The sequence below is a fragment of the Entelurus aequoreus genome, linkage group LG02 (assembly GCF_033978785.1).
Source record: "Entelurus aequoreus isolate RoL-2023_Sb linkage group LG02, RoL_Eaeq_v1.1, whole genome shotgun sequence".
Lineage (NCBI taxonomy): Eukaryota > Metazoa > Chordata > Actinopteri > Syngnathiformes > Syngnathidae > Entelurus > Entelurus aequoreus.
Window position 1 is genome coordinate 15,341,213 of NC_084732.1, and position 24,017 is coordinate 15,365,229.

The window sequence follows — 24,017 nt, forward strand, 5'->3', positions numbered from 1 at the left end:
CAGATAAAAGATTTAACAGAGCTGCCGTCATTGCGTGCAAACTGCGAATCTGGGGCCGTATTTATCAAGCTTCTTAGAATTACTCCTAAGAAGTCTCTTAAGAGTTGACTTAAGAGTAAATAAATTCTTCGCTGAAAGCTGCACTTAAAAGTTAGTTATCAAGCGTCTTACTCACACTTTCAGCGAAGTGTAGGACTGAATCTTAAGTGTCACACTCAGAGCTGAATTACGACATTACAATGTGCCGTAAACAGAATTTTAGGTGACGTCATTTCTGTGTCCATAGAAATGACCAATCACGGAAGGGAATCCCTTGTCTAAGAATAAAGAAATATCTTAGAAATATTTAAGTGAACAATGGGAGTGTATATTTTGACAATAAACTACAAAATAATACAAAACAAACTAGTCCCCGCCCGCACTCACGCTACCGCTCCCTCTTCTCTTCTCTCGCCCACACACTCACTGACGTCACTCACCTCACATGCTGTCACCTATTAAAGGGCCACACACACACATACGCTACTCTCATAACATTTTCTTTCCAATTCATTAATTAGGCAACTAATTTGAAACTGGTGTGGGTGGCTCTATATATACTAGCCCACTGCAGACACAGGCAGAAATCAACAAGGAATCGAAAATTATTAACACGCGAAGTCCCAGAGAAGGGTCAATTGACACGTTTACCTAGAAAACACACAAGAGGGTCATTTGACCCCTAGTCCCCCCTGTGGACACTCCTTTTGTTATGAAAATGTGGCTGTTAGTGGCACACGGCAGGGGGCCACTTGAGCCTGTGTGGGGGAGGGGACCTTACAGCTCAAGCTTTAGTTCTGAGGTAGGTTGTGTGTGTTTTTGCAAGGATCAACAGAATGAAGGGATCAACACTCTGACATTTATTGTTAAAAAAAATACAAAACAAAACATATTTACAAAGAATGAAAAAGCAACTGTTTTCCCAGTTTTGGTGTGGAGGGTTGTTGCAGAAGCAATTGTTATTTTTGTGTGCCAAAAATAGTTTAAAAAAAAAAATTTACAAAGAAAAAAGCATATTTACAAAGAATGAAAAACCATGTCCATGTAAACGTGACTGACATACATTTGAGCAGTCACTCACAATCCTGGCACTGCCATTGCTCCTTTCGGCATTTCCCACATGTATAATTTTTCTGTCTACCTAGACAAACTGCCCCTAACAGCCTCATTACCATAACAAAATGAGTGATTAGTGTATTCGGGAAAAGCGTCGGGCCAAATGACCCCTCTCTGGGTCTTCTAGGTAGACAGAAAAATGCTGGGACTTCTAGTGTTAAATCTGTGACAAAAATAATACCCGCTCTGTCTAAACGATACCGTTTGATCAGCTGCTCGTCATCAAACAAAGCCAGGACATCCTTCCCTCCCTGAACGTTCGCGCACGTCTCTCTCGCCTCAGTGCCATCCCCTGCTGGCAACTTCTAACCACTTAAGACACCTCTGAAGGTCTCTTAAATATTGTGGATAGTAGGAGTGATTCTTAGACTTAAGAAAGTTGATAAATAGCTTTTATTCTTAAGTTTGAGAGTAGGACTAAATTTCGCAAATTGTCAGGACTTAAGTGTAAAATGGCACTCTAAGACGCTTGATAAATACGGCCGCTGAGCTAACAAACACAACTGAGCTGTTGCTGCTCTGTCTGGGCGCTGACATCACACTTCACTAAGCAACACGTACCGCCTTTTAAAAGCACACCAGCACACTTTGGTCTCATGAAACATCTCAACTGCACACGTAAGATATTTAAAGTAATACAATAAGTACTTCCCCTAGTAAGTATTTCATTTATTAAAGAGTAATTCCGTTAGCAATTAAATTACTTTTTGGCAAAGTAACAAGTAACTATAGTTAGTTACATTTTAAAAGTAATCACTGCTCTTGATACATCTCAACATTTCCGTGAATAGTGGCGTACACCAGGTTTTTGTGCGTATGCGCGTTTGATACGTGAGGCCCCTGGTCCACCGTGTTCTTAAAATTACTAAAAAGTGCCCGCTGAGGTCAATGTCAACAAACATGGGCAGTTATTTTTCTCGACATTAACTATAAGAACCCAAGAGATAATTTTTATTTTAAAAAAAAGCTGATCAGTTTATGTCGACGTATTGTTGACTTCATCAACAGCAACACTGTCTATTTACACAGCATTTGAAAAGGCCTTACATGGACTTCATGTTAAGTGCAAAGTACTGTAATCCTTACAATAAAAGCATCGCAGTATTAGCCAGGTTTTAACCACAGCAATAACAAAATTAATCCGTCAAATTTTTTTTTTTTTTTACTTTTTAGCCACAGGAAAAAAGATTTGCATATGTGAGAAAGCTTTATTGCCATTGTACTCAACGAGATTACTGCAGCAGCTGTTTTAGATAGTGTGAGATCATATGAAAACAGAGTAATAAACAATAACATTTACAAATGGAGAAAAAGCATGCCAACAAACAAATATATTGTTGTCATTAGAGATGTCCGATAATATCGGACTGCCGATATTATCGGCCAATAAATGCTTTAAAATGTAATATCGGAAATTATCGGTATCGGTTTCAAAAAGTAAAATGTATGACTTTTTAAAACGCCAACAAACCTTAAAGGCACTGCTTTTGCGTGCCGGCCCAGTCACATAATATCTACGGCTTTTCACACACACAAGTGAATGCAACGCATACTTGGTCAACAGCCATACAGGTCACACTGAGGGTAGCCGTATAAACAACTTTAACACTGTTACAAATATGCGCCACACTGTGAACCCACACCAAACAAGAATGACAAACACATTTCGGGAGAACATCCGCACCGTAACACAACATTAACACAACAGAACAAATACCCAGAACCCCTTGCAGCACTAACTCTTCCGGGACGCTACAATATACACCCCCGCTACTCCCTAACCCACCCCCCCACCTCAACCCCGCCCCCCCAACCCCGCCCACCTCAACCTTCTCATGCTCTCTCAGGGAAAGCATGTCCCAAATTCCAAGCTGCTGTTTTGAGCTTAAAAACTATGCACTTTGTGACTTCAATAATAAATATGGCAGTGCCATGTTGGCATTTTTTTCCATAACTTGAGTTGATTTATTTTGGAAAACCTTGTTACATTGTTTAATGCATCCAGCGGGGCATCACAAAAAAAATAGGCATAATAATGTGTTATTTCCACGACTGTATATATCAGTATCGGTTGATATCAGAATCTGTAATTAAGAGTTGGACAATATCGGAATATCGGATATCGGCAAAAAAGCCATTATCGGACATCTCTAGTTGTCATCCATTTCCCTCAAGTCTCTGGCCAAAGTCACAAGTATACAGTCGGGAATGTTGTATTTATGCCTTATTCCTTTGAGAATCCTACGTGTGACTGAAGCATTAAAAAGTGGGACTATCCAGGTCTAGCTGCAGTGTGCTCAAATAACCACCAGGTGGCATCTTTGAGCAGATAATACTGAATCATCTCTTTCTCTTTCGGACTTATCAGGTCTTATCAGGCCGGTAGTGCATTCTTCACTCACGCTTTAAGTGAGGGATGAGGCAAAAACTAACCCAGACCCACTTTATGGTTAAGTTTCCCTTGTTGTTGTTGACAGCCACTAATTTCAACACGAACGCTTTTCACAGTAATTATGCTTTTCATGCTGTGATTAGGCCTTCTCGGAGGGAACCGCCTCCACCTTTGACTCCTCCATGAAGGAGAAGGCTCCATTCACCGTTCGCAACGCTCTAGGCATCCCCGTCCTCGTGCAGCACAGCGCCAACTTGAGGCCGGTGGGCGTCCCACAGCAAGGGAAGCTTCTCGAGCTTTCGGTGGACCAGACCATGGACCTGGAACATTCCGTGTTTGAATCCTCCTCTCGGGGAAAACTGTCAGCTCTGCAGCGTCAGGAGAGCTCCTTGTTCTACTTCACCATCGGTCAGAATGTTTCTTTCATTTATTCTGAAGGCGTTTCTGAGAATGAAGGGTAAAAATGTCCGACTGTCTCTGATCCCGCAGTGCCAACGGGATACAGTGAGATTGCCAAAATTCCCGTGGACAAACCGGGCCGCTGCCTCTACAACATCCGGGGTCCGATGCTGCAGGAAGCCGTGTCCGTGCTGATACAGATCGATGCTGCCGAGGGCAACAAGGTCATCACCATCCGCTCTCCTCTGCAGGTTTGCCCCATCTACATGTCTGTGTTGTCATGGTTACTGCGTCCATTCAACATTTTTGCTTTCAGATCAAGAATCACTTTGCGATGCCCTTCAGCATCCTTAAGTTCTGTCCGAAATCCCGTAGCCTGCAAAGTCTGGGACAGGCCCACCCCGAGAAAGAATTCCACATCCCGTTAGACACTTACAGGTAGTAACCTCGTGCCGCCAGTATGTGGCGTCACACACCATGAGCCCACTCTGACCGCTCCCCTTGCAGGTGCCAGCTGTACGTGCGTCCAGCAGGGCGTCTGGACCACCAGTACGGGCCGTCGTCCACATGCGTGGCGTGGAAGGAGGAGGTGCACCGTAGCTCGGAGGTGCGCGCGCTGCTGCAGTGCCCGGCGGCCGACAGCAGCCTGCTGCCACTCATGGTCAGCACCTTGGCCACGCCAGACGTCCTGCGCCACATCACCAGTTACGGCGAGGACGACTGGGATCCCGCCTACGTCATCCACCTCCACCCGGTGGCCACCTTGCGAAACCTGCTGCCGTACACAGTCTGCTACATGATGGAGGTACCAGGACGCTCACTAAACTTTGCAAAGCAGGACATCACACTTTTGTCTTGCTTAGTTTTTTTTGTTGAATCGGCTTATCTGGCCAGGTTTATGTTTTAGTTACAGCGCCACCTACAGTCAAAAACCGGGGGTTTGCAACACCAATGGCACAGGTGTCCAAAGTGCGTCCTGCAAGTTTTGTTGGCCCGCAGCATATTGTAACAATATGCTGAAAATGTAAGAAACAAGAGCAAAAAATTAATATGTAATGAAAAAAAGTAATTCATAATAATATACTTAGTCACCTATAATAACAAAAACCTGACACAAAGGTTTGTCTTTAAATATATATAATATCTGATTTTAGCATTTATTTTAAATGAAAAGATATGAAAAGGGCCCACGCATACTTTCCAGTATGCGGCCCTTGGTGGAAAAAGTATGGACACCCCTGATCTAAAATATTACAAGCTCTAAAAATAGAAATAAAATAAATATACAAACAAAGTTTAGTTAGTTAGTTCAAAAATAAAAATACCGGTAATAGTAATTTATGCTTAAATATTAGAAAAATTACAACATCAATAATAAACACTGTAAAATGTGTAACTGAACATTAATATTTTTGCAACGGCACAATTTTTGAAACACTAGGTTATGCAGTTAGAAAACTGCAGTAATATTATTCTATTCATACAGGGAGAAAAAGCAACAAGAGTAAAAATTTAAGAAAAAAAGAGCAAAAAATCGGAATGTAATTAGAAAAAGCTGAATAGTTCTAACTAATAATTAATATTATTATACTTAATCCCATACAACACAAAGCTGACCCAAAGTTTTTGTTTTTTAATATATATAATATATGTTTTTAGCTTCTTTTTTTTTTTAAATAGAAAAATATCCAAATGGCCCCCACATACTTTGACACTTTGACTTTTCAGTATGCAGACCCTTGGTGGAAAAAGTTTAGACACCCCTGATCTAAAATATTGCAAGCTCTAAAAATAAAATAAATATATAAACAAAGTTTAGTTAGTTCGTTAGTAGGGATGTAACAGTTTAAAATCTCACAATTGACTTGACTTGACTTGACTTGACTTTATTTATTCATGCTTGCAGTGGAGCCAAGGCCCCACTGAAAAAACAGCTGAACTTTACAATGAATATTAAACAAACAAAGATAAAAAAATAAATAAATAAAATTAAAAAATTAAAAGAACAGACAGTATCTTATATAAAAAAAACATTTTCATTTTCAGGGCAACAGCAGCATGGAAACTATTAGCATTCTGGTATATGACTGTATTACTTATTTAATAGTATTATTATACAGTTTAATTGCAGTATGCAGGGTAGAGTTTTTAAGTCTCTTTGTCTTGGCTTTGGGCTCGGGTTCAGCCAGCTTATGTTGGTTCCTCAATGTCCTGGCAGTGCGGCTGCCTCGTGTTGGAGGTAGCAGGTCATGCAGAGGGTGTTGCTCATCATGCATATCCCTGACCAGCTTCACTGCAGCCTCCTCTCTCCTGGTCTGGAGTGATGGTAGGGGTTGTGAGATGTTTCCAGCTCTCATCGTAATGATTTTACAGGCACGTTTCTGGACTCGCTCTAGCTCTGCCTGTTGTTTTTTGGAGCAGCCCACTAAGAGCACTGACCTATATTGCAGACACGGCCTGATGAGAGTGGTGTAGATGGTAACAAGGTCGTCTGTAGTCCATGTCTCGCCATGACTGTGAGGTAGTGCAGCCGCTTGGAGGCGGTTTTTATTGCCTTCTCACAATATGATATTATCACAGTATTAAGGCCACGAAACAATATTATTGCGGTTTATGTCCAAAGAAAAGACTTAAAAATGCCATTGTGTGTAAAATGAAGTGTCAGTAATGTTTAGGATAAACAAACACACTTACTGTAATGGAACACAAACATAATGTTAAAATGTTCCAATTATATTTATTATTGCAAACAAATATTTCTATGTTCAAATAATTGTACAGAAACATCCACTGTTTCAAGCAAATATTTAAAATAATAACTTTAAAGTAACAATGTAAACATCCAGTTTAAAAAGTGTAAAACAAAAATGTACTGTTTAGTGTCTCTCAATGTTTACATTATGGGAAGCAGTGTCCTCTACAGTGGTCATTTTGTATATCAGTCTGGAAAATGTTGTTTCTCAGAAAAGTAAACTAACAGTATAACTTTTGATCATGTATTTATTGATTGATTGAAGCTTTTATTAGTAGATTGCACAGTTCAGTACATATTCCGTACAATTGACCACTAAATGGTAACACCCGAATACGTTTTTCAACTTGTTTAAGTCGGGGTCCACGTAATCAATTCATGGTACAAATATATACTATCATCATAATACAGCCATCACACAAGTTAATCATCAGAGTATATGCATTGAATTATTTACATTGTTTACAATCCGTGGGGTGGGATGAGGAGGGTTTGGTTGATAACAGCACTTCAGTCATCAACAATTGCATCATCAGAGAAATGGGCATTGAAACAGTGTAGGTCTGACTTGGTAGGATATGTACAGCGAGCAGAGAACATAGTGAGTTCAGATAGCATAAGAACAAGTATATACATTAGAAATACATTTGATTATTTTCATTTGGTTATTTACAATCCGGGAAGGTGGGATGTGGAAGGGGGAGGGTGTTAGTCAAGGGTTGAAGTTGCCTGGAGGTGTTGTTTTAATGCGGTTTTGAAGGAGGATAGAGATGCACTTTCTTTTACACCTGTTGGGACTGCATTCCATATTGATGTGGCATAGAAGGAGAATGAATTTAGACCTTTGTTAGATCAGAATCTGGGTTTAACGTGGTTTGTGGAACTCCCCCTGGTGTTGTGGTTATGGCGGTCATTTACGTTAAGGAAGTAGTTTGACATGTACTTCGGTATCAGGGAGGTGTAGCGGATTTTATAGACTAGGCTCAGTGCAATTTGTTTTACTCTGTCCTCCACCCTGAGCCAGCCCACTTTGGAGAAGTGGGTAGGAGTGAGGTGTGATCTGGGGTGGAGGTCTAAAAGTAACCTGACTAGCTTGTTCTGGGATGTTTGGAGTCTATATTTGAGGGTTTTGGAGGTGCTAGGGTACCAGGAGGTGCAAGCGTAATCGAAAAAGGGTTGAACGAGAGTTCCCGCTAGAATCTTCAAGGTGCTTTTGTTGACCACAGAGGAGATTCTGTAGAGAAATCTCATTCGTTGGTTGACCTTTCTGATTACCTTGGTTGCCATTTTATCACAGGAAAGATTAACCTCTAGAATGGAACCTAGGTAGGTGACCTCATCTTTCCTGGTGATAATAATGTCACCCACTTTTATAGTGAAGTCACTGACTTTCTTGAGATTGATTTGGGACCCAAATAGGATGGATTCCGTTTTACCTAAGTGTATGGATAGTTTATTGTCAGAAATACTAAGGAGTTCAGCACTGAGGATTTTTTTCTACCTGTGACTTGTCCTTGCCGGATACCAGCAGGGCCGAGTCATCCGCAAATATGAACAATTCACAGTCGCATGCTGATGACATGTCATTTACGTATATTAGGAACAGTAAAGGCCCTAATATACTGCCTTGGGGGACTCCACAGCTTACTGAGAGGGGGGGGGACACGGTGCCGTTCACCTCTACCACCTGTTTCCTCCCCTCCAAGTAAGATTGCATCCAGCTTGATGAGGTTTTATCGAATCCGATTGCTCTGAGCTTATCCAGCAGTATAGTGTGGTTTACGGCAGTGGTCCCCAACCATTTTGTAGCTGCGGACCGGTCAACGCTTGAAAATTTGTCCCACGGACAAAAAAATAAAAATAAAAATTTTTTTTTTTACATAAATAAATACAATCATGTGTGCTTACGGACTGTATCCCTGCAGACTGTATTGATCTATATCGATATATAATGTATATATTGTGTTTTTTATGTTGATTTCATAATTTTTTTTATTTATTTATATATATATATTTTTTTTTATTTCTTGTGCGGCCCGGTACCAATCGGTCCGCGGACCGGTACCGGGCCGCAGCCCGGTGGTTGGGGACCACTGGTTTACGGTGTCAAAGGCCTTCTGAAGGTCCAGCATGACCATGCCACAGTATTTGCCCGCGTCCACCTCATGTTTGATGTGGTCGGTCAGATAGAGAAGGCATGTGGTTAGTTCTGAAGCCGGATTGGAATTTGTACATTTATTAGTGGCAAGGTATCTATCGACCTGTTCATAAACTATTTTTTCCATTACTTTCGAAATGGAACTGAGAATACAAAACAGGTCGGTAGTTACCAGGTTCTAATTTGCTACCTTTTTTAAAAAGGGGGGTTACTCTTGCTCTCTTGAAATCCTTGGGTACTTGGCCTTGTGTAATTGAGAGGTTTATTATGTGCGTGATGATAGGGGCAATGGTGGTGGCAGAGTCCCTGAGGAATCTGGAGGGAATATTGTCAAGGCCGGTGGCCTTGTTTAGGTGGAGCGCGCTCAATTTATTAAGCACCTCGTCAGCTGAGACCATTTCTAATTTGAAATTGTTGTTGATTACTCGTAGCTTTCTGTAGAAGGCTTTAATGTGTTCTACACCAAAACGACCAGAGTGGTGAGACAGCTTGTTAACTAGAGTTGTGGCTATGCTGGTGAAAAAGGTGTTGAGTCTGCTTGCTACCTCCATTTTATCTGTAATGAGGGAGTCACCCTCCTTGATGTTGATGTTGGTGAGTCTGGTTTTAAGTTTCTGGCTGCATCCAGGAAGCTGGTTGTTGAGAATTTTCCAGAGCTCATGTGGCTTATTTGTGTTTTCCTCTATTTTATCGTTAATGTAATTTTTTTTAAAGGATTTAGTCAGGTTGTTTGCCTTATTTCTTAATTTATTGCATTGCTTTTTAGTGTTGAAAATGAGTGATTTGAGGTTATTATTATTGGGTTGTTTATCTACTTCGGTTTTACACTTTTGGTATTCGAAGTATTTTCTGTCTCTGTCTTTTATGGCAGCTAATAGATCTGGAATCATCCATGGTTCGGAGCGGGCTTTGATTCTGACTGTTCTCACGGGAGCCATATCATTTAGTATCGCTAGGAACGCTGTTTTGAAGCGATCCCAAGCATCTTCGACCAGGTTGCTCGTGAGCACAGGGCACCAGTCCCACTCACCTAATTTAAGGTTGAAATTATCACTGGAGTATGTTTTAAGGGATCTGGATTGAGCTGTTATGTGGCCATTGGATTTGGGTTTAGTTATTTTGCGGGTGCAGAAGGTTAGATAGTGGTTGCTAAGACCAGTGGTCCCCAACCACCGGGCCGCGGACCGGTACCGCACAAGAAATTAAAAAAAAAAAAAAAAAATATATATATATATATATTTTTTTTTTTTTTTTAAAAATTAAATCAACATAAAAAACACAATACATACATTATATATCAACATCAATCAATACAGCCTGCAGGGATACAGTCCGTAAGCACACATGATTGTATTTCTTTATGACAAAAAAATAATAATTTTTTTTACTACCGCATAAAGACTTTTTTTGTTTTGGGTGAATTCCCACCGTGCAATGCACCGTGATCGGCTGACTGTGTCGCCTTGGAAACGTTCCAAACGAAAGTGGCGCGCTTTGCGGAATGCAGACTTTCTTACCTCTGCCAAAGAGGTTATGTTTTGGCCTGTGCTTGTTTGTCTGTTTTTTAGCAACTTTACTCAACCAGTTATGGACAGATGTAATGTCCAAAAAGTTTTAATTTTATCTACGACAAGTACGAACACACTTCACTTCGTGCTTATGGCGTTCATTGCCCGAATCTTGGATTTTGGGAGATGTAGTTTATTCACAAACCAGGCCAACGCTTAAACGCCAGTTTAAAACCGTAATACGTCACGGTATTATTGAGAAGAAAACATTGAAAAAAATCTCAATTCACGCTAATTTCTAAATTACGACTATTAAAAAAACAAAAAACATTGTTTTACAAACTTTATCACATATAATGGCTGCCATTTTACTCAAGGTATCATGCTGCACTGTTGTTAGCATGATGGCCGACATTTTCTCGGGCCTTGCTGGCCAGGGCGAGTTGGCTCTGTTGTCCTGTACAGCTGCCAGTCATTCATCAGTCATTTCAGTGTTTCTCATACAATTCATTTGTGGAGAAATAATATGGCCAAAAAGAAGTGGACCGCCACAATTATTTGGCGCTACCTGTTCGCCCTCGCTCATGAACACATTATAATGGGACTGTCTGTGAGTGTAGCTGGTAGTTACATCTCCATACAGTAGATGGCATCGTAATGCTGCTTCATCTGCCAGAAAATCAGAAGATATTGCGACTTTGTCGTTATAATTGATAATGTTTCCTCACCAGAATTCTGCCGATTCCTGTGAGCTTCCAGAAGGCAGCACGTCGGACCTCCTGAACGCTCGGGTGGCGGGCGAGATCATGTCGCTGGTTCTGATGAAGTACCAGGGCCACGACTGGCACGGGCACATTCGCGTGGAGCAAAGCATGCCGGAGTTTTTCCCCGTGTACCTCACGAGCGACGCCAACGCCAGCATGACGGTGGACGTGAGTGTGCACGTGGCGCGCACGCCCAGCCGCCTGCTGCTGTCCCTCTTCAGTCCTTTCTGGATCATCAACAAGACGTCCCGGGTGCTGCAGTACCGATCGGACGACATCTTGGTCAAACACCCGGCTGACTTCCGAGACATCATCCTGTTTTCTTTCAGGAGGAAAAACCTTCTCAGCAAGAACAAGGTGAGATGCTGCGCGACTGCTCGGGACCACCAGACGCCGAATCAGAACTCTCCATTTGCGTCCCTCCGCACTCTAAGTCAACTTAGTGATCTTTTGTGTTGACATTTCAGCTGCAGTTGTGCGTCTCTACCAGCTCGTGGTCCGATGGGTTCTCTCTGGACACGGTGGGAAGTTATGGCTGCGTTCGCTGTCCTGCCAACAACCTGGACTTCCTGGTAACACCCCGCCTCTTTCTCTCGGCTCATCGCTGTTACTTTATGTGGACAAAATTATTGGGACAGCTGCAGGAAGTGAAACGTGAAAAAAATGGGTTTGTTTTTGTGGCTATAACAGCTTGCACTCTTTCTACAAGATCTTGGGGAGGTCAGAGGTCACGGATATGAAAACCCTAGAACAGACGAAGGCCTTTTGACAATGCATACAGTCGTCCAAAATGTCTTGATAAAATGAATAATTCAGGGACAATAAGAACTCTCGTCCAAAAGTTTCATTTATGTATTAAGACTCGTGTCTAGGATGGGTACTGAATCGAGTGATTTTTTTTGCCACCAACCGAATCTGTCCGGTCCTACAGGGCACTGATTCACGTATAAGCCATGCCATGTTACGGTACCTGGGTTGCGTATGACGTCACGGTTACCGACTCTTGACACGTCGGCAATTGGCAGTCACTCCAGCAGCACTGAGAGCGGTCTCGGCCAAACTACCTCTAGGTAATGTTGCAATTTTCAATGACTACAAAAAATTGACTCAAAAAAACGCTCCAAACTAAGTAACGTAAGACTCCACTTTTCCAAAAACACGCTAGCTTGATGCGAATATACATTGGCTTTGTTTTTGACATGCTACTTATTAGCATTAGCGATTATACATGGCGATTTCGACACCTCCTAATCTGTTGATGAAAACTATAACTTGGATGCACGTTACAATCAAACACCTGGTGTGTAATAAGTACAATACTTACAGTGTTAACACTTGTTAGGGCGCAACAACAGCCAAAACAACACACCGTAAACTATACATTACTGCCCTCTAACGTTTTGGACTTGCAACTGTCATAAATGTGAGACTCAGAAATGTGGTTATAAAACAATATACAACAACTGGACCTCAGTTACCATAATCAGCTCATTTTTAAATGTTGAAATAAAAAACATTATTTTGTTATCAAAAACAATTACAGTATTTTCTGGACTATAGAGCACACTGGTATACAAGCTGGACCCATTAAATTTTAGAAGAAAGATATTTTTCCCCATTAGCCCCACTGGACTATATATATATATATATATATATATATATATATATATATATATATATATATATATATATATATATATATATATATATATATATATATATATATATATATATATATATATATATATATATATATATATAATGTGTGTGTGTGTGTGTGTATATATATATGTGTGTATATATATATGTTGTGAAATGAATTATTTACACAAATATTTTATAAATGTTTATTTACATACCTTAATTGTTTCCAAACGGTGCCTGTAACATGGCAGTAAAACGGCTGATCAAACAAAACAGAAGTCATTGTCATGGACCCACTAGCTGCAGAAGCTAGATCTCCAATCAGCTAAACAGACTCAATAACTTCACGGTGACGTTTTGGTAAGTTTACAAAACTGAAACAATACAAAAAGAACGCCATTCTAAGATAATACTAACACTGACACTAGTAAACGTGTTATCATATTAGCTAATGCTAACAACGCTAGCTTCATTACATTACGATAGCACGTACAAATATGCATGAAAACACTCCTACAGACATTACACATGGAACAATTTAGTAAGTATGATTTTTTTAGTTGTAAAACTTACAAACATTGCTTGGAGTGATGAAAGAAGAATCCATATGAGTAGAAACGGTATGGATGATTAGAAGACGGAACGGCAATTGTATTTCCCGTTTAAAGCTCTAAACAAAATGGCACTGCAGCAACTGCCGTGAGCGAACTCGCTCAAAAGAGCGTCATAGCACATACAATAACACATCTTTTCAGTGTCTTTGCTTGTTTTTGTTTTTTGTAAACTATTTGCATTATGTCCGTCAGCAAAGAAAAATCCATTCATTAGCCGCACCGTTTTATAAGCAGCAGTATTTAAAGCGTTGGAAAAAAGTAGCGGCTTAAAAACTAAACTTATGGTGATATTTAGTAACACACAAATAAGTACTGAAAATTGGTACCCTATCGATTCCCAGGTATCGGGAATTGGTACCGTATTGGTATAAATGTGAACGGTACCTGTGTCCCTCTACTTCTGTCCACATAGTTATTGTAAATGTTTCGTTTATTATTGATATTTTCCAAATGTTTCCTTGTATTTTTGGGTGCCTTAACTTGCATGAAAACTGGCCAAAGTTTGCGAGTCCATCAGGCTTGGTAAAAAATGGAGTACTTTAACTCACCCAGCTGCGCACCCTAAATTCAAAAGGAAAAAAAATTGCCCTTGGCACCAGTTTCACAGATTGTCACTAAGTCTGGGAGAGACGTCTGTCATGACAAGACACATAACATTTTCAAGAGTCCATGTTGAAGTTGGGCCATTTTTGCTGAAAATTAGGGGTCGTACTTTACGAACTCATCTTAGGGACTTTGACCAAATGAGTTCAAATAAATCCCAGATACTCCACAAATGGGTGATGACAAATTGAATTGCCTACACTGCTAAAAGTCAGTGTTCAAAAACAAGAATAAAAAATACAAAAATTATGGGTATTTTATTTGAACTAAGCAAAATTATCTGCCAATAGAACAAGAAAATTTGGCTTGTCAAGACTTTCCAAAACAAGTAAAATTAACCTCAATGAACTCAAAAATACCTTAAAATAAGTATATTCTCACTAATAACAACTGTACTACTATATGAGTACGTATTTTCTATTGTTTCATTAAAAATAAAACAGCAAAGTCCATTTTAATATGAGACACAATTGTGTCAAAGTCATGATTTTTTATTTTCATGCTTGAAATAAGAAATTATTACTTTAAAAAAGCAGTTTTAAACTTGTGAGTGTTGATGACATAGCTTTGCAACACTTGATATTCTAGTTTCAAGCATGTTTTACTCAATATAGGTCATACAATCTCAGCAACAAGCTGTAATATCTTACTGATATCATTTAGGACCAAAACCCTTAAAACAAGTAAAACACTCTAACATAAAATCTGCTTAGTGAGAAGAATTATCTTATCAGATAGAAAATAAGCAAATATCACCCTTATTTAAGATATTTCATCTTACTTAGATTTTAGTTTTTGCAGCGTATGCTTCAGTGTGTGGGCGAGGCATGGTGACAAACTTTCATTCTGAGGATTTGCCCAAAAAAGCGCTTACTTGCGTGAATCCTGAGTTACATGCTCGCAGCTTTAGTTGTTCGATCGGCTGTAGCTGACCACACCGAACGTGTTAACACAGGTGGGCGTGAGCATCCAGATGAGCAGTTTTAACCTGACCAAGATCGTTACCATGAGTCCCTTCTACACCCTGGTCAACAAGTCCTCCTATGAGCTGGAGGTGGGAGAGGTCACCAGCCCGACGACGGCAAGGTGGCACTACATCTCGTCCACTGAGGTGAGAAGATCTTGTCTGCGTGTCCCTGCGTCATCGAGCATGTCACCCGTGCTGAGAGTTTGTGGTCACGCCGTTGCAGTGCCTCCCTCTATGGCCCGATAGCAGCTCAGAGAAACTGTGTGTGCGTGTGGTTGGATCCGAGTCGGCCTCCAAGTTCTTCTTCTTTAATCGCCAGGACAACGGCACGCTGCTGTGCCTGGCCATGGTGGGTATCTCCTTTTGGACCATTCACACGGCAGCTTACTGATGAGGAAATATTTATTCATGCAGTGTGGCGGTATCATCGTGGACGTCAACATCTCCGACCACTCGACGGTCATCAGCTTCAGTGATTACTACGAAGGAGCGGCGCCCGCCTTGCTGGTCAACCACACGCCGTGGGTCAATCTCAGCTACAGACAGAGGTCAGAGGTCAATCTGCTTCCCACTCACACTGCTTTAGGCATGTGAAATGTCCACAAAATTGTGCAAATACGCATTTTTAAACAATAATTTTTGCGTCGAAATATCACTTGTGCTTTTTTTTTTAGATGAACTATCAACAGGAAATAATTTTGCCACACCTAGTGTGTGTGTGACAATCATTGGTACTTTAACTTTTAATAAAAATAGGATCCACACAAAATGTGTTTAACGCTCGCTGTTTCTCTTGTCTAAAATGCAGCACTGAGTTGCAAGACGGGAAACAAGTTTACTAACCATCAAGCTAGCTTACTAGTTGTCTCCTCCGTTTCGCTCTCCGAGCCACAACGTTGATGCCGGTTATCCACTTTGCTAATCATATTTGGATAATTACAATCCGAACATTGTTAGTTCCCAACCAGTTGTAGTTCTAGAGCAGGGGTGTCAAAGTCATTTTAGCTCAGGGGCCTCATAGAGGAAAATCTGTGCAGAGCGGGTCGGACTATTAAAATCATGGCATTAAAACTACTACTATTACTTTGGCCAAAAATAAAACAAACACATTCTGATAATTATACAATAAACATATAGAAAAAAATACCGGCAGCGGTAAAGTTTAAATCCATGAAGTAAAGAAGAAAGTGAATGAATGTTTATGACTGAATACATTTACATATGCATAAAAATGTGTTTTCGTTTGTATTATTTTTTTTAATGAATTAAGTAACGTTTATGACAACCTTTTTCCAAAACACAATATAGAATGTGAGATATAACAGGATAATGCATACATTTATCATTTGTTTTCAAAACGGTTACAAAAAACTGGGACCCCCTGAAATTTACTGTGGGACCCCATTTTTATGACTTGATTTTGAAAATTCCTAGCGCCAACACTGATGGAGTATTGGTGCGTGCAAAACAGTAGCAGGCGGCTCTGGCCTGCGGGCCAGTTCTAATACTAATCAAATATCATCTTGGGGGCCAAAGATCCATCCCGCGGGTTCTAGAGTATTAGTAGCCGGCAGGAAGGTGTATTTTTGACGTGACGGATAGTAAACAGAGTTCACAACACCGAAAATATGTTACCCAAGGGGGCGTGGCTACATGTTAGAGTTGGAGCACAATCGTTCGAATATGTCTGGTAAGGCGACCGACGTACAATCCTTGATATCACTTGACAAATCTTTTTTCAATAAATTATAGGGATCTATTCCGTTGCATAGTTTAATTTTTGCTCATATCTGCTTTTTGCAGGAAGATTAAAGCTTCTTTTGTACTCAGTTCACACGCTGCTTGCTGTACAACAGCCATCTTAGCTTGGTTGACAGCCACTGCTTTTCAATTTCGGGAAGAAGTCACATGACAGAATACAAGGAATTGCAGGAAATGTAGTCTTGATTTTCAAAATTGTATTTTCGTGGTTTGCATGGCAGCACTTTGTGCTGATAGAATTGTCCCCTTCTTCTCTCAATTTTCCTCTTTTTTTCCTAAATTTTCCACTTTTTTTCTTAATTTTCCACTTTATTTCTTAATTTTCAACTTTTTTCTAAAGAGTGCTCACATCTCTGCTGCTTTGTGTCTGCCAATGCTAACTGTATGTCTTGGACTCCACTGACACATCTGCGGCTTTAGAGTAGAAAAGACACTCAGATCTGCTCTTTTTTCTCAGTGGTTGTGACGCGGTCCATCAGCTGAAACCCGGCGAGGCTCGACGTTTTGCCTGGGACGACCCTGCTGGGCTTCGAACCCTCAGCTGGAGCTGCATGGAACACTCTGGACAGACGGACCTTCTCAAGGTCTGACGCACTGGAGTGCACTTGACTTCAGGGACCCTCCAAGTTTGACATCTTCTGAACTTTGTCACAGGACGAGGTCGGTCAGTTTTCCTACGACAGCCTGTCCCAGGTCCACTGGGTGTCCTTCTTAGACGGACGCCAGCGGGTGCTGCTCTTTACCGAAGATGTTGCCGTGGTGACCAAAGCTCGACAGGCCGAAGAACTGGAGCAGTTTGAACAGGAAATCAAGGTGTCACTCCAAAACCTTGGCCTCTCTCTGGTCAACAATGCCAGCAGACAGGAAGTCGCCTACATCGGCATTCCCAGGTACCGTATTTGTGTGTTTTTTACGGGAAGGAATTCTGACATGGTTAAATTTTCGCCACAGATGAAGTCCTGTATTTAGACAGATATTTTTAAACATCACATGTTATGCTGATATTAACACCATGGAAATATTAGGATTTGTTTTATTTAATATGGTTATGGTTTAAGTTTATTTCCAACATGTATACAATTACAATATGATACATCACATTTGAGATTTTTTCATTTTTCTTGAAGCATGTCCGAAAAGGAGTAGGAAGAAGCAAAGCTTATTTAATCCTCCTACCCCTTTTTCCAATTAGTAATTACTAACACATATTCACTTCCTGTTCTCATTTTGCAAAACAATTTACGTCAATGAAATCTAAAGACAACAGCTATCTTAATACGCATTTAAGTCAGTTATGATTCACATAATGAGAGAAATAATATCTAATTTTCAATAAAGTTGTAGACATTTATCATAATTCTTCCTTGTACAATACTTTGCAAGCCTTTTTAGTTTAAACAGCTTTCTAAACTGGATCATATTAGTACATTGTTTGACTTCTTTGCTTAGTACATTCCATAACTAATTTCCACATAGTAATAAAGGTTTTAACTGTTGATATATTTCTCCTCTTTTGTTGGGAAGAATTGTTGTACATTCTTAGGTAGCAGGTTATAGTTTGCTTCGTGCGTAATTTTAGCTGTTCACAAATGCATCAAATCTTTGAATTTTAGAGGTTCAACTACTTACTTTTTAAGGGCTATCAAAACCTATCACAAGTTAACATTTATTAGGAACGTATTTTGTGCACTAGTGAACTACAAAAAAACAATCAAAACTGATAAGAGTAACTTTACGCACAGAGCCCTGACACTTTCTACACTAATGGAGGCTGTGGTAAGATAAACACATGTTTGTATCGATTACAGACTTGTATGTGACAAAGAGCTGCCTTATTTTTGATTAGGTGTTTAAAATGGAGCTAAACAACATTGAGGACATGTATATTGAAAGTCTGCGCAATTTCTTGTAGACTTAATTATGCAATATTATTATGTGTAACTAGATATGTTAGTAAGTACATTTTATTTATATCGCACTTCTCACAGAGAGAGCTCACAAAGTGCTTCTCGTGGTTAAAATACAACTAGTACAATCAAAACAAGCAACAGAAACATTGCAAATAAAATAATAAATATATATATGATAATAAAAATAACAAAATAAAATAACTATATATTTAGATGCAAATATGTAAACAAAACAAACGCTAAGCCGAAGCACGGCACAGCATAGACGGGCAAAATATTCAGGCCAAGACTCAGCTGTCTACTTGCACCTCAGGGAGAAACAGCACTCCTTTGAGAACAAAAATTTACAGATTATGGACAGGGAGGACGGATGATACTAAAGAGGAGTGAGGGAAGCCATCTATGTCGAGGTTGAAAAACTATCCCTGAACAGAGGAGGAGGTCTGGGACACCACCTCTCTCCCACATACAACACTGTCCTTTCAACCATTCCGAACAGACTGCAATTTAGCCTCCAACAAATAACAGGAGTTAGACATTTCTGTAACCAGAATGCCATTTATGCCATTTGTTTACAACTGAATGGAACGCTAACGTGGGTGATTCTGACATTTTTGGACTGATAGTAGTCGACCCACAGCGATCGTTCTGCCACACAATTTCCTTAAATCTAACGAGGTAAATTTACACTTCAAAGACTGTCGTTGGCTTTGACAGTTAGGATTGTCTTGTTTGCATCAAAGCAATTGTTTTTCTCACTACGATGGGGCAAAACCATCCTTGCCCAGGCACACCATAATGGTTTTTGGAGTGAAGTATAGTATTTGGGGTTTTGGCACCAGCCGCTAGACTAGATCTGACCAATCTAAGTCTAAGACTAGATCTGACCAATCTAAGTCTAAAACTAGATCTGACCAATCTAAGTCTAAAACTAGATTTTACCAATCTAAGTCTAAGACTAGATTTTACCAATCTAAGTCTAAGACTAGATTTTACCAATCTAAGTCTAAGACTAGATTTTACCAATCTAAGTGTAAGACTAGATTTTACCATTCTAAGTGTAAGACTAGATTTTACCATTCTAAGTCTAAGACTGGATTTTACCAATCTAAATCTAAAACTAGATTTTACCAATCTAAATCTCAGATTAGATGTGACCAATCTAAATCTCAGACTAGATGTGACCAATCTAAGTCTCAGACTAGATGTGACCAATCTAAGTCTCAGACTAGATGTGACCAATCTAAATCTCAGACTAGATGTGACCAATCTAAGTCTCAGACTAGATGTGACCAATCTAAGTCTCAAACTAGATGTGACCAATCTAAGTCTCAGACTAGATGTGACCAATCTAAGTCTCAGACTAGATGTGACCAATCTAAGTCTCAGACTAGATGTGACCAATCTAAGTCTCAAACTAGATGTGACCAATCTAAGTCTCAGACTAGATGTGACCAATCTAAGTCTCAGACTAGATGTGACCAATCTAAGTCTCAGACTAGATGTGACCAATCTAAGTCTAAGACTAGATATGACCAATCTAAGACTAGATATGACCAATCTAAGTCTCAGACTAGATGTGACCAATCTAAGTCTCAGACTAGATGTGACCAATCTAAGTCTCAGACTAGATGTGACCAATCTAAGTCTCAAACTAGATGTGACCAATCTAAGTCTCAGACTAGATGTGACCAATCTAAGTCTCAAACTAGATGTGACCAATCTAAGTCTCAGACTAGATGTGACCAATCTAAGTCTCAGACTAGATGTGACCAATCTAAGTCTCAGACTAGATGTGACCAATCTAAGTCTCAGACTAGATGTGACCAATCTAAGTCTCAAACTAGATGTGACCAATCTAAGTCTCAGACTAGATGTGACCAATCTAAGTCTCAGACTAGATGTGACCAATCTAAGTCTCAGACTAGATGTGACCAATTTAAGTCTAAGACTAGATATGACCAATCTAAGACTCAGACTAGATGTGACCAATCTAAGTCTCAGACTAGATGTGACCAATCTAAGTCTCAGACTACATATGACCAATCTAAGACTAGATATGACCAATCTAAGTCTCAGACTAGATGTGACCAATCTAAGTCTCAGACTAGATGTGACCAATCTAAGTCTCAGACTAGATGTGACCAATCTAAGTCTCAGACTAGATATGACCAATCTAAGTCTAAGACTAGATATGACCAATGTAAGTCTATGAGCACAAACTGATGAAGCCTACTCGGATGAGCGGCGAAACATCTTCTAAAACAAACCCAACCGTCCAGTTGCGATCGATTGAATGCCTTGAGATTACAAATATGTAAACATATTCTCACGATAATACAACTACATGATAAAATATCCAAGTGCTGCATTGCTTTTGTTGTATCTTTTTGGCAGGATGCTAGTAACTCTAATCACACTTACCCCTCGGACAATAATAATATTAACAATACAATATGACATTTAATTGACAAACCATATCAGTGTGTTTTTTAATCAATGTTTTTGAATCAATAACGACGTGGCGGTAAGTGATTGATTAGGTATTAAAAAACAATAAGTAAATAAGTGTAAGACACCGATGTATATTTGCTTCCATTGCACGTAGGATCAATGTGTATTTCTGACATATGACTTTACTGTGTGTTGCCTTCATTGGGACCCACCCTTTACGGGGGAAGAGTCCACCCAGATTATTTCATTCTAAAGCTGTCTAAAGTAATGAGAAGTGACTAGAATTAAATATTAACAATTTATTCCATACAAAAAGATAAAGTACAGTCAATAGCAATGCCAGCGCTGGAGAGAGGACCGAGCAGTCTAAAGTTTGGCGCATTTTCTAAAATGGTTGCCCTCCTCATGAGTTTTTGTCCATCTTACAACCTCGCCTTGGCAGAGGAGAAAGCGAAAGTTAACCTGGCGTGTGTGTTGAGCACAGACACATTTTCGTCCACTCCCACTCGGCGCACCTGGTACTTTGACAACTTTAGAACTAGAGAAAATAATATATGTGTGTACGTGTGTTACAGTTCAGGTGTGGTGTGGGAGATGAAGAGGAAGAATCGTTGGAAGGCATTCAGTCAGAAGATCATCAATTTATTGGAGAAAACCTACCAGAATCAACTCAGTGGGAAGACCCAGGGCGGCTGGGTCAAAGTAGACTCCAACCTGGAGGTCAGAGGTCAACACTTTCACAAACTGTGAAAGTGATTGTCCAAACGTTTAAATGTCCCTGTTTGCTAGGTGAACCTCAGTGGCGCCATCATGATGATGCGACAGCCCTTTTCCTGCCCAGTGAGGAGGAACTTCCTGTCGGGGATCCAGGTTGAGTTCAAGCGGTCTCAGCATCAGCGCAGCCTGAGGGCCCAACTACACTGGCTGCAGGTAAACACACACACACACACACACACACACACACACACACACAGGTGAGCACATACACACTTGTATATATGTTGTCACGCGTGTCCAGGTGGACAACCAGCTGCCGGGCGCCATCTTCCCCATTGTCTTCCACCCGGTTCCTCCCCCGAAGTCCATTGCCTTGGATTCAGGTGGTCGACTCGTCCCAAACACTTCCTGTTGTGATGTCACTGTCCTGTGGTCTAACCCCAAGCTCCGCCTCCACAGAGCCGAAGCCCTTCATCGACGTGTCCGTCATCACACGCTTCAACCAGCACAGCAACGTCATGCAGTTCAAGTGAGTGTGTAACCGCGGGGCGATCGTCATAGCGACAAAGTGACGAGCGCCACGCACGTGTCACCGCGTAGGTACTTCATGGCCCTGGTCCAGGAGATGGCGGTGAAGATCGATCAGGGCTTCCTGTCGGCCGCCTTGGCTCTGTTCACGCCCGCCGCTGACCCTCAAGCGGAAGGACAGGAGGTAGCGATGGGCGTGTCGCCAGATGTCATGTGACGCGCACGGGCCTCATGTGACTGGTGTGTTTCAGACTCAGCTGATCAAAAAAGACGTGGAGCTGCTGCAGGCTGAACTGATGGAAAGTTCTCTGAGTGACACGTCAGGACTGAACTTCTTTGAGCACTTCCACATCTCTCCCATCAAGGTCCACACACACACTAACATGTTTTATGTTTGTTTACCAAAAATCGACTCATATGTTTTTTTCAGGGATAATACAGATACCGATTATTAGTAGTCAAGAAGGCCGATAACTGATATTTAGAGCCGAAATTCATTTGCAGTAAAAGTTAACTAATACTATACGTCAGCAATCAGCTGGACAAGGCTTTTAGTTGCTTAATTTTTTTAGGAAACCTTGGACAGTAGAAAATGAATGGATGGACCAATAGCAACATTTATGCGGCACTAATGTTGTGGTTAATTTAGCAGCAAAAAACATCAGGGGATTCCATAAACATATTTTTTACGTGTGGCTATAAAACAGACCTGGGCATTCTGCGGCCCGCGGGCCGCATCCGGCCCTTTGTAAGTCCCTGTCCGGCCCGCGTGAGGCCAATTATAAATTACAAAATACATTTAAAAAAGTATCTATTTCGAGTGTGCAATACAACAGTGCTGCTTTTGTTTTGAAAAGCGTTATTTGTATTACTTCCGTGTGGACGTATGCTCGTGCGCGCAGCGGCAATCACAAATACAAAATACATTTAAAAAAACATCTTTGTCGTGCGTGCAATACAACTGTGCTGCTTTTATTTTGAAAAGTGTTATATGTGCGTATGTCCTGTGAGGGAAGGCGCACAGCGGTTATCCCCGAGACGCTAAAAAGAGAAAAGTTGATGACGAATGGCGTGTTTTAAAAAAGACATGGACTGCCAAGTAAAGGTAAAGCCGTGTGCTTATTTGTGGTACACACGTTGCTGTGTTTAAAGAATATAGTGTAACGACCTGCTGAAGTAGATGTTGTCTTCTTGAGTTGCGTAAATGAGAAGTGAGGAGACGTGCGTGTGGAAGGAACGAGATATGTTGAGCTGTGTTAGTATAGCTTGCTCAATAAAAGTTTAAAAATTGCGTCAGACTTGCTGTGCACTTCTTCTGGACGCTACAATTGGTGTCAGAAGTAAAACTTTGCGCATACTGCGCTGCTTGTGTGCTACGTCATCGGGAGGTACGTGCCACGTGAGGAGCTCGCCGGAAAGAGAGAGAGAGAGAGAGAGAGAGAGAGAGAGCGTTTACAGGTGCAGCCACGCTGCTTGCCACGGGGGGAATTCCGCCCTCAATGAAGACTCCCAGGTTTGATGGCAAGGCGAACTGGGAGGCATTTCATCCCACTTGTGACATCAATTGTAGCGTCCAGAAGAAGTGCACACCAAGTCTGACGTTCTTTTTAAACTTTTATTGAGCATGCTATACTAACACAGCTCAACTTATCTCGTTCTTTCCAAAAGGAAAACCAATCCTCACTCCTCAT

General features: G+C 40.7%; 1 protein-coding gene across 4 annotated transcripts in view; it reads left to right on the plus strand.

Annotated features, from left to right (window-relative positions):
* vps13c (vacuolar protein sorting 13 homolog C) overlaps positions 1-24,017 on the plus strand; it is a 93,595-nt gene that overhangs the window by 48,604 nt on the left and 20,974 nt on the right. For all 4 annotated transcript variants that reach the window (XM_062023006.1, XM_062023024.1, XM_062023016.1 and 1 more), the window contains 17 exons: positions 3,691-3,955; positions 4,037-4,197; positions 4,263-4,384; positions 4,454-4,751; positions 11,096-11,485; positions 11,596-11,700; positions 14,945-15,100; positions 15,180-15,305; positions 15,371-15,504; positions 17,175-17,301; positions 17,372-17,607; positions 21,657-21,801; positions 21,871-22,011; positions 22,100-22,181; positions 22,258-22,327; positions 22,399-22,510; positions 22,578-22,691. In XM_062023006.1, the coding sequence (XP_061878990.1) occupies positions 3,691-3,955; positions 4,037-4,197; positions 4,263-4,384; positions 4,454-4,751; positions 11,096-11,485; positions 11,596-11,700; positions 14,945-15,100; positions 15,180-15,305; positions 15,371-15,504; positions 17,175-17,301; positions 17,372-17,607; positions 21,657-21,801; positions 21,871-22,011; positions 22,100-22,181; positions 22,258-22,327; positions 22,399-22,510; positions 22,578-22,691 (2,784 nt within the window). The remainder of the gene's footprint in view (positions 1-3,690; positions 3,956-4,036; positions 4,198-4,262; positions 4,385-4,453; positions 4,752-11,095; positions 11,486-11,595; positions 11,701-14,944; positions 15,101-15,179; positions 15,306-15,370; positions 15,505-17,174; positions 17,302-17,371; positions 17,608-21,656; positions 21,802-21,870; positions 22,012-22,099; positions 22,182-22,257; positions 22,328-22,398; positions 22,511-22,577; positions 22,692-24,017) is intronic.